Source organism: Apaloderma vittatum, unplaced genomic scaffold (genome assembly GCF_000703405.1).
Source record: "Apaloderma vittatum isolate BGI_N311 unplaced genomic scaffold, ASM70340v1 scaffold2294, whole genome shotgun sequence".
NCBI lineage: Eukaryota > Metazoa > Chordata > Aves > Trogoniformes > Trogonidae > Apaloderma > Apaloderma vittatum.
Genome location: NW_009713047.1, coordinates 5,229 through 16,996, shown reverse-complemented (window position 1 = coordinate 16,996; position 11,768 = coordinate 5,229). Strand labels below are relative to the sequence as shown.

Below are 11,768 nucleotides of genomic sequence, written 5' to 3'. Positions count from 1 at the left end.
CAGGCTCTCTTCTCTGCAAGGTCTTAGGGGAGCTGCCATCAACCCTGACACTGTGCTGTCCACTGACCTTCTGTAGCTCCCTGGCCTGATGACACAGCTCCTCCACTGTCACACACCTCCTCCAGGGCAAGGACATTTCTTCTGCTTGCCCCGGCACTCAGGAGAGGTCCCAAGCTCTCCTGGCAGCTGGAGACCTGGAAAGCTGCATGCTCTCTCGGAATCTCTGTGTAAGTGAAGGCATCTGACGTGCCAGGGGTGGTTTCTTCTGCAGATGCTTGGGGATGACATTCGTGTTTCTATCCTGTCTGAGCACTTGCACGTGGCCTTCAGCAGAGTTTCTGTCCCCTTTCTGTGAATTGTGCTCTAGCCCTGGTACTTGCATAGGTGTCTCTATAGTACCAATTGGATGGGTGCTTGACCCTTCCAAATTAGGAATCAGTGGAAGACAAAAGGTCAAAGCATCATTTGATCAGGTGTAGCTGACATATTCTTTGAAAATGCTAGTGTTTGCTTAAAAGATCTAAGAAAACATTATTTCTTACTGAAGGCCAAGTAAGACTATTTCCTGATGCAGGCAAAATTTCCCTCAGTGAGACATTTGTTCATAGAAATACCTAAACACCAGATTTTGGCCACTTGATGTGCTTAGTACCACCGACAGTTCTGGAACTTAGGATTTTTTTTTTTTCCTGGGTTTATCAGTTCATGTGACATGTTTTACTGAATTACTACAGGAAATGATTCTGGTCTGAAAGCAACGTACCAAGTCATGTTATCACTTTCAGTCCTGGATTCAGAAAAAAATTGTTAGAAAGGTATCAATTAATTCTCTTTATTGTCCATTTGTCACTTTCAAAAGGGTTTGAAGTACTTAACATGGTATTTTCCCACACTGAAACCAGCTTTTATATAATAATAAATGGATAATGTCTGGAAGTTAAGGTATTGTTATACTTCTATAGATTGAAGACTTTACAGACTCAATCACTATTCTAGCAACTTGTAAAAATAGACTTGTGGTCTCATACACATTTTCTCTTTGATATTTCCCCATTTTTTTCCCTTAAGGTTGTTCTGCAAAGTCTGCCTATCCTTGGTTCCCACTCTAGTTAAGAGCAGTTCAATTTCAACAATCCAGTAATATTTTCTCAAAACTACACCTTTGTGCGCTGAATGTTTCCCCTAGCTGTTCTGTTCCTTTTCTGTCTTCTTTTGAGGGGGGAAAAGCTTTAAAGGCTCTCTTAGGTTTTTGAAATTTTTGTTTTTTTTTAATTCTCCTGGTTACTTTTGGTTCTAGAAAGCATTTGTGTATTTCCTTAATTGTTTTTCAAACAGAGGTTCAGAAATGGCATTGCAGCAGTGCCAGTGGAAGCAAGATCTTTAATGAAGGAATACTGGCTCATAGCACAGAATGGAGTGAGGGAATGTTGGGGTATTTTTATTCCATATATGGATTAACAAGTCCTCTTTTCTTCTCTTTTTGTGCCTCCCTTAATTCTGTATCCTGGTTAAGAGAACGGGTTTTATTTTAAGGGAAATATAAAGAAAGGCTTTAATATTGTTATATGGAGTGCTGTTGTTTCCAGACTCTTAAAAAAATGCTTGAACTGTCTCAGAATGAGAGAAACACAACATTTTGTACAGGCATTCCTTCAGGCTTCTGTTGGCTTCAGATTAAATGCTGGTGTGTGAGAACTGGCGTTTGAAGCCAGACTATGTCTCAGAATTGCTTTGCTCCTGGAGTGAATTTTACTCTTAATGGAAGGTTGTGCTTGTGAATAGAAAATGATTTCACCCATGGTCTACTGTCTTCATTAATCTCATGAGCTATGGAACAAAATTTAGGACTGGCCTCTTTTAAAATAAAAATCATCTATCAGCTGTGCTAAATGTGAGGATTGTACTGAAGAAAGTTCATTATCCCAACTGGATAGAAAATACAGAAGTGGGCCAAGATGTCTTGTCTTTGTTTTTTTAGCTAGCTATTTTCTTTTATAAATTGAGAGTAAAGTCATTGTTTGTGCTCATCTAATTATCAAAGGCAATCTGATTTTTGTTACTTAGCTCACCTGGAAAATCACTCTTTCACAGAACTCTTGCTGAATCCCTGTTGAAGTATTCAAAATACGTTTGGCAGTTAGTAGTAAAAAGCCCTATCGGTAAAAACTTGAGCATTAGCACTGAATTGGGATAAATCTGGATATGCATTATCTATATTCTTAATATATTCATAATTATAGATACTTTCTTCCTATTTCCCCCTCTTTCTTTTAGGAAGTTGCAAACGCAATAGGCAAGTTCAAGAATTGTAGTGCCGTTCTGACTTTGTCTAGGCTTTGGAGTTAGCTCACCCGTAGAGGGTGCTAAAGCACTGTCATGTTAAGAGTTTTAGCAGGTCAGGAAATCGGCTTGACAGAGGTACTTTTAGAGCATTTGCTCTCTCGACTTTCAAAACTTAAGTACGTGCTTGGCTCTGCATCCTGTGATTAGCCCCACTGAGTTCAGTGAAGCTACTGAGTTCACAGTTAAGTGTGTGTTTTTCTCTTTGCAGGGTGAAAAGTTAGGAAGGCTCTTTCAGTTAAGATTTTTAAAAGATAAGGGAATGGAGCTTGGTATACTGCATGAAAAAAAAAATTTTTATCAAAAAATCTTGCCAGTGTCTGCTTGTGAGAAGATTGCAGAAAGGCCGTTTTAGAGTGCCTGTGGGAATTTTGTGTATGTGATAGATGTTCCTTACATTGCTGGAGGATGTATCTTCTCATGCATTTAAAGGACACAAAGCTATAAAAGAGAAGTGAGTATTTGGAGGGAGCAGCTTCTTTGTGTAACTTCTTTAATCCAGAATATCGCTGAAATACAAAACTCCAATTAATCTTTTCTTCTTCTCTTCCATTCTTCCTAATTTGATACTAAAGATATCAAGTTCATCTGGATCTATCCTCTTTCAGCCCTTGTACAGATATGTCATTTTTTCACTTATTTTCCACAAAGACATCAAGCAGGCAGGAGAGGCAAGAGATGTTAAGGGTCAACGCACTATAATCCAATGGTGTTTAAATATCTGCAAGCATGTATCGTTTTCAGTCAGACCAGCTATTTCTAGGGAGCTGGTTAGCTCAGTCTGTTGAGCATGGCGCTGACAACGCCAAGGTGGTGGGTTCATTTCCGGTTTGGTACCCATGTGTTGCCTGATCTAGTCGAGAGGTGGCGTCCCTGGCGGCAGGGAGGCTGGATTAAAATGGTCTCTAAGATCCCTTCCAGCCTAGGCCATTCTATGATTCTACCATTATCAAGCTTTTTAACTGAAAATACTGTTTTGAAGGATTTCATGGAGCAGCTTTAGGCCAGTTATGCTGTTGCAAAACTAGCAGTGTTTAGTGGCCATAGCCTGAAGACCACTGGTTAGATATTAAATATTTAAATTCCAGGCTTGATTCTGTCAGAAGCTGTCAGTAATTTCTACCTGCCTGTATAACTTTCCTGAATAAGAAATAATGAATGTTAATCATGGGAGTTAAACAGTTCTGTAGGTTTTTTTTTTTCCATGTAAATGCAGCTATGTTAACTGTTACATGTAGAATTGAATGCACAGCTCTTATGTTCATTTAATATCTCTTTATTTTTAGGCATTATCCAATTGGTTTGCTGTTTGATCTCCATGCATCAAATACAGCCCTGCCTTGGAGCATCACAGTCCATTTCAAGGTAAAATTGAGATATACTTTTAGTTATGAAAAAGTGAGCATGACACTACATGAAATTTGAAAGCTAGGAAAAGATTCATAATTACTTTATAAATAAGTGAATGGAATGACTTGAAGGGGACAATGTTCATTCTTCAGGAATCATTTAAGTTTTCTGTAAACATACAGTTGTTTTCCATGGGATTGTATGTGGTTTCAGATGACTTTCCTTTGCAAATGATTTTACTGTAATCTTAAAATCAAAAATTGTTTTTCAGGATAACTTATGAGACTATGACAGTGCAATTGAGTGGATATAAGGGAAGAACTTCATATAATGTTTTTAATTCAGTCAACCTGAGTTGACTGAAGATTGGAAAGATTGAGAAGTGCTAATCCTTTTAGGCACACAGGCATGGATGTGAGACACTGTGGAGATCCTTGGAAGTAAGGAAATGCTGCTGTACTTGATATGAGTTCACTTTAAAGAACTAAGTGATATGAGTTTGGTCTTGTGACAGCTTAGTCACAGGAGAAACATTATTTGGATTACATGTTGTAAAACCATTGGGTAGGACTTCATAGCACTACTGATCTTTGCTCAGAAGAGTACTTGCACAGGGTTAGCTTTGGTGCAGGATCCTTTCATACTCTGAAAAGCATTGAAATGATAATTCTGGGTATTTTCCGAAGGCAAAATCACAACTAGAAATCATGGTGTTTAACTTGGAAACTTTAATTTCTCCAATGTGAAAGAAATGCAAGAGGAAAACTAATCCAAAGGAAAATGCTAGGTTACTAGACTTCACTTTAGAGTGTGAGATTTGAGATTAAGTTGAAAGCATACTGGGAAGCAGTTGTGTTGAATGTTTTCATTCAAATAACTCTTCTCTTGAAGGTTTTTTAGAAAAGGTCTTGCTAGCTGGAATAGTCTTGATTCTTTTTGGAAGTGTGCACTGAAATAACGTGTTCTTATGATATTTATTTTCTTAAAATGCCTGAATTAATCTGAAGTTGGAGATGTTTTTGAAACCATTATTGTTGGATATATGCCAGAGAGAGCTGGGATGAAGAGACTTCTAGAGTGTTTTCAAGAAACCGTATGGCATCTAGTTTCATAAATCATGATTTAATCATTACACCTTCTGAGAGCTCTGGGAGGTTAACAGTGGCAGCATGTGGATGTTTCCATCCCAAAGCAGAACCATCTTGAGAAATAAATTGCAGCACCACAGTGCTTTTCAATTTCATGTACTAATGTAAACTGACTTTAATGTTTTTGTGTTGCTGCTTGCCAAAAGATCATCTGATATAAGTTTTTCTCAAAGGTGTACATTAAAGATGAGCACAAATAATTTACTGCTAAGGCAGTATGATTTTAAAAGCTGATGTAATTTAGTTTTTGAAAATAGAACACCTTGGATTAAGCACCTGCTTAATTGCTCTTCCTGTTTTGATGTAATCTGAAAGTTTATTTAAATAAACCCCTCTAATTCCTTGAAGTCAAAACATGACTGAAATATATCAAAATATCTCAAAATATTAAAGACATTTTCATAGAATCATAGAATGGTGTGGGTTGGAAGGAACCTTCATGTGTTTTTTTCTTATAGCTAAATAGTTTAGGTGTGGGATTACTACCTGAATTATTCTTTTCATTTGTGTTTAGTTGTTCTTCAAAGAGCCATTGTTTTTATTTGGCTTAACTAAACAGCATTAGGTTTTTCTAGGGTTTGACTTTTGTTCATGACTTTTTCCTTTCTTTTATGAAAGCATGAAGTCAACAACAGATATCTCAAACATCTGTAAAGAATGTTTTTAAACTTCCCCCCCATCACTTTGTTTAAAGTTAAAAACTGGAAAAAGTTTCAAGCTTCTGCAGAACAGAAATAAAGTTCACCAATACTTCTAATTGTTTCCTGTGTTACTTATGCAGATCAAATAATAAACACACTTTCTGTTTGTGTTGAAGGAAGAGTTTTATTCCTTTGTACTTCTGGTATGGAATAAAATAACATGTATTTTTATCTCCAGTAAAGTTGAAATACAGTTCCCTTAAATAGTCATAGGAGGATGAGCTTGAACAGAGAGTACTGAGAATCGTGAGAAGCCATAACCTGGGAATTTCCTCTTGTTATCCAGGTCTGGCTTTACCAGGAGGAAGGAAACTCGATTCCTTCCTGTTAAAGTCATCTCGTGCTACCCTGTGGTACACTTAGCACTGTTTGTGGTCTCAACGTGGTAACCAGCTCTTCAAATTTTGGGCAGGAGATTGGAGGAGGTGGTGAACTGCTCTGGAGACAGCAGCGCTGTGGTAGGAGAGGAACTGGGGTATGCCAGGGAAAAGGTTAAAGTCCTTATCTGCTGGTGGCTGCCCCTCCACCCGTGACCTGACGTAGCGAAAGAGAGACCACATCTGGATTTTGTGTTTTCTGAGCCTAAAACTGAGTAGAGTGAAAAGGAAGTGCTTGTCCTCGTAGCATGAGGATAAATTGTAGAACTGGTAGGAGACATTGTGGAAGCCAGAAGTATAAATGAGTTGGGTTGTTGTTTTTTGGTTTCTTTTAATTAATCTTTTTTGAAAAAAGACCACTGATGGTAACTAAAGACAAATATATGCGTGCCCCCTGTGCCCCTGGATTATGTTCTATGATCGGCATAATCTTCTGTAAATGTAACCTAATGCAACTAGACTGTCACAGTGTAAACAGACGTTTTGTAAACTAGAACTGATACATAAATACGGATGGAATGGAGTTATGAAACCAAACTGTTGACATGACCTATGATGTTTTTGGAACAGTTTTATGTGAGAGGTCATTTAGTGTTCCTGTCTGTACACGATACCTACTTCTTTATCACCAAGGTTGTGTCTACTGGTATGAGAAACAAAACTAGTGCTACTTGAGTTTTCTAGGAAAATCAGAATCAACCCTTAATAACTTTTCTTTCAAAGATATAAAATATGGAGGGAGTAAGACCACCAGTAAAAGTACTTGAATTCAAGCTGCTTATGGGATCTGTTAAAACTTCCTGCAAATCTTGTAGTTGTATAGCCAGGGGTGTAGCTTGTTTACCATTCTCTCTTCAGGGAGCTGAATAAAAGTTATTTACATTTGGTCACTCGTTCCTCAACTAGCAAGAAGGCTAATAAAAGTAAGCATACGTGTTCTATATAACTATAAACCTTATTATTTTGTGCCCTAGTTTATAAATCTGTGGGGATGCCATTTTTTCTGTTGGTATTCTCATGTAGGTGAAACTGTTTCATTTGCTTCTTGTAGATGCAGCAGCGTTGTTTTCTGAGTTATTACTTTCATGTTCAGGTTTTTCAGCTTCTGCTCACAGTACTGCATGTCAGTGTTTTTCTTCTAAAGAGTAGACAGCACTGAGATTGTAAAGAGTGTTTTCCAGTCTTCCAGAGTGTTAGCCCTTAGAAGCTGGGAGAATTAATTATGCCTCACCTTTGTACTACTGTGGCTAAATTCTTTCCACTAGCTTAGCTAGCTTTGACGAGTTCTAAATATCTCCTTGCCATTCTTCAGACCACACCATGTACACATCCCTAGGGGGCGACATGCCTTGTAGTTTGAAATCCATTGGAAGAAAGTCAGCAGGGAGATGCCTACCTGTACAAAGATAGGAATGTCCAAAAAAAGACCGTGCAGTTCAATATTTAGACATATGGGTAACAAAACAGTTATCCTAACAAAACTGTTGTTTTCGAAAACTTAGCTAAAATTTCAGCTTTTAACTGTGCAAGTCAGTTTCTAGGTTCCTATATTACTCAGCATTAGACACCTTCCACTGTTGCATCTTGTTTTGAGGGATGCCAGTGTCACTTTGAATTCTTACACGTAAAGAGCTTTTTACTCTTGAAGTATGCTATTTCTGACTGTTCTTTTCATCTGGATTGGTAACCAGACTTTACCTCTTTTTCTTTTTTTTTTTTTTATTTGAACAAGTAAGTTAAACTTCTGAAAGTATTTTACAGGCCTATACAGATGTCAGCTGACAAGTAACAATCCCAGTAATGTTTTCTATTCATGTTGGGCCCAGTTGTGCTGAGATGCTCAGCATTGTAGGGGATAAAAGGAGCGAGGTCTGCCCTAGAAAGAGAACTTTCTGTTCTGGCCTCTTTAACTTCTTTTTACTTGGCCATCTGCATAGGAGAAACGAGCTTTATCTCTTCTTGGATTTCTAGTCAGCTTCACATACATCAGTCCTAAGTAATAATAGCACTCCCTTTGTGAGTTCAACACCAAACTGTATACTTCAATGGAAAAGACATTAGCAGTCTTCTCTTCCTTTTATGCTCCTGGTTTTGGAAGATACTCATCCTTTTGCTTGACAGTTTTCAGAATCTGGGTTCACTGTCATAAGGAGGAAACGTTGTGAAATGCCATTATTTAATTTCCAGCTCTTTTCAATAACCTAATGAGGAGGGAACTGTCATTCTTACCCTCAAAATTTCCTTCAGGTAAGGCACCCCCAGCTCCCTTTCATATTGCCAACTATTAATGATTCTTGGGCATTTTGAGTTCCTGTAGTTTGAAGCAGTTTTCACTATTTTACCTTGGTTTATGTGGAAGAGGGAAGGTATGGGTTTTTCCAGCATTATATTGTTTCTACGGTGACATGGTAACTATATTGTAAAAGCCTTTGAAAGATATCTCATTATATTTCCAAAATTATTTTGACAATTCCCTAACAGAGGCTTTTTTACATAACCAGTTTGTAATGGGTTAAGAGGAAAGGTTCTCTTGTGGAATAACAGATGAGAGTTAAGTAGAAAAGCACACGGCAAGCTCTTGCTATGAAGGGGAGTACTAATAATGTCACTTTTTTGGTTCTGAGGGTTTGCACAGTCTAGCTTTATCATAAGCAGCTGGGAAAAGATGAATAAGGAGATAAAACCTGCTGAGTTTTTAAACCTTTGAAAACTAAAGACATGAATTTGTGATAATGAATGTTTGTATTATTGTAAACTGGCAAGTGATACAAGTGTTGGTAAAAGGAAAATTAGAGGAGGAGCAACCCTAACTGTATACCAGTACAATGCTGAACTTCTGATTAGTTGATGTCAAAGAAATCTTTTTTTTTTTTTTTTGTACCTGAATGAGATTTGCTACTGGAATTCCATAATAAATTAATTGGGAAAGATAGTTGTCATTTCCTGAGGTGATAAAAGTTACTTCAGGATTAGTAACTGTGCATCTGCAATGCTGAGTGCGGCATTCCAGCTCTAACCAAGTACGAGGGGTACAGGATCAAGTCACAGGGGCTAGCAATAGGTATATATGTTAGTTAAAATTGGAGCTGACAGTGGTTCCTCTAAGGAAAAGCATTTGCGAGTGGTGTGTATGCTATAGTTTGTATATGTGCATGATTATACTTGGAGGAAATATTTTTTCAAAGGCCTGCATAGAAATGGGTGCTAAACTGTCTGCAGGAATTGGGTGCTTGTCTCTTCTGCCTCTTTTTCTCCTGTTCATGGCAGAGAATTGAACATGTGCTAAACTTACATCCTAAACTGTGGATTTAAGGGCCTAAATACATCCACTGATGTATGTAAATATATTTATCAAGTTGAGGTTGGGTGATTTAGAGTGCTATTTGTTTTTACAGAGAACTGCTCAACTTTTTCCTGAAGCTATTTTACTGCAAAACCTTTCTTGTCAGCAGACTGAATGGTTGTGTTACCTTCTTCCATAAGTAGAATTTAGTGTGCTTCTTTTGTATAAAGAAAAAAAAAATTTTTGTGTATTTTGTATATATTTTTTGTATAAATAAAAAAATATCATTTAGTCTTTTTTTTTCCTAAGGTATGTGATGCATTTATTTCTATTGATCTATCTTTTATCCTTGTAGAATTTTCCAGAAAAGGATCTCCTACATTGCCATTCTAAGGATGTGATTGAAGCTCATTTTATGGCTTGTATAAAAGAAGCAGATGCTTTAAAGCACAAAAGTCAAGTCATCAATGAGATGCAAAAAAAGGATCATAAGCAACTGTGGATGGGATTACAGAATGGTAATTTTGATGCATTGTGTATTAATTGTAATTAGGTCTACCATGCTAATAAATAATGTCTTCAAATTTGAGTCGTGGTACAGAATATAAAATGTCATTGTTCTGCAGAATTTTAGTCTAATGTCATGGAAAAAATCATTTGACTTTGTGGCTTTTTTTTTAAAGTCACTACTTATGTGATAATCCAAATGTGTCTTGAGTTATTCAAGGAACTAAATGGGGTCATGACTCTCTATTAACAACTAGAACTAGCAACAAAATACAATAAATAGGTAAGTGTTGTCTAGTGTACTTTTGTGCAACTGATAGATAGTCTGTATTTGGGAGGCACCTGGGGTGTAAGTGTTGTTCAGTATTAACAGTCTTGGACTGTAAAGTAAGAAAGATTGTCTCTCTAGTTAATACTTAAGCATTGTCACTGATAAATATAAGTAAACTTTAAAAGAAGTTGCCTGGTAGATGGATAATTTTTTTTGTCTACTCTGCCAATTTTATTTTTAAAATTATATCACCAGATTTCTGCGTGCGTAAGTGTTGACTAGAAAAAGTCAGCAAAAATTCAGAACAGAGTGTTTGAAAATAATTAGCATTCTTACCGTGCACAGAGATGGCATGAACCTATATTGCAGTGCAAAATAAAACTTTTTTTGGTTTAGTGTCTTCTCTTTCTTATGTTTCTTAGAGGCCTGTAAGTTAAAAAGCTTTTTAAGTATTTCAGAAACTGCTATCTGGAATGGGTGGTAACACCACTTTGAGTGCGTTTTCTTCATCTCCTGAAGCTGTCATTTCTATTATTACTGGTAAATTTATTTTACAGAAGCTGTAAGCATGAAGATATTTATTCTGCGTTGAGATACAAAATGCTGAACACTTAGAATTAACACAGAATCATATCTTCCCATATGTTTATAAGGAAAGTTAAATTAATTAAGCAGGAGAAGCTTTGAATGCAAGAAGACTTGAGCCATGTGTTTGCTTTAGGCAGTGAGGTTCCAAATTTGTTTTGGTCAATTTAGTGAATGTGTAGGTTTTCTGGACTTTGTTGTTGTTGTTTAGTGCTGCTGCCTTTTATATTAAAGATACTTCAGTAATAATTTTGAAGATTTAGTGCCTGTTAGAAAATATTTTATCTATTTTTTCATTTACTTGGGGGAGAATTAGAAATTGAGATACTATCTTAGTTTTCTATTTGAGTGTTAAGGTCTTGAGGGATGCCATACATACCTGCAAAATTTGTCAAGTAAGAAATTGCACTTCATTTGGTTCAATTCAAAGTGCATCTTTAGATACTCTGTATAGATACTAGTCACCAAACTGACTGATAACATATTCATTTTTGTGAATTAGCCCCAAATAAAGAGTTTTGGTCTGCTGGAAGCCAGAATCGGTATAAAACCAGATGTTTCCCTAAAGCTTACATTGTTATAAATCAACTTAAATTGCAGTTCTGTGAAAAAAAAGTGTTTTGCTGTAGTAGCTTGTGTGCCTTGCTTCCCTTGAACTGCTTGCAAAGTAGTGTGCCACTAAAATTTTGTTTTCTATTTCAAGAATTATTAGCTTTATTGCAAAATGAAATCCTGTCACTTCATCTCGGTGCTTGAGTGTTCTCAGCAGTGCGTTTTAAGACCTCTAACATGAGTTATGTCAGTATAATGAGTTATAATATGACTACGATAATGGTAGAGGAGTTGACCACAGTGAAATGGTGTGAGTTAAGGTTCTTAAACGGAAGTTATAGAATCTAGATACCCTCAACATGTAAGGTAAGAGAACAGATGTGCAATGTGTTCTTTCCATGCCCGTCTCGTGTTCTATCTTTTATTTGATTGTTTATCTAAGAGAATCTTCTTTTTTTTTTACTGTTTTGCTTTATGATGTTGCCTAGCGAGGTTGATTTCGGGAAGGTTTCGGTGTAGTTAATGAGAAATCGCACCTGTGGAATCCGACACCTAAACGAGAAGTTTAAACAATCTTTTAAATACTTTCAAATGCTAATTTTAATTTCTCAACTCTTCATAAAAGAGAAACAAGAAAAGATTATGAAACCAAGA

At 36.7% G+C, this 11,768-nt stretch overlaps 1 protein-coding gene across 1 annotated transcript; it reads left to right on the top strand.

Annotated features, from left to right (window-relative positions):
- Positions 1-3,130: 3,130 nt before the first annotated feature.
- Positions 3,131-9,717, top strand: LOC104273022 (autophagy protein 5-like; the record flags this gene model as incomplete). Its single annotated transcript, XM_009868205.1, has 3 exons — positions 3,131-3,168; positions 3,627-3,705; positions 9,555-9,717. Coding segments are annotated over exons 1-3 (280 nt in total), but the record flags the coding sequence as incomplete, so codon positions are not given.
- Between the last annotated feature and the right edge of the window lie 2,051 nt (positions 9,718-11,768).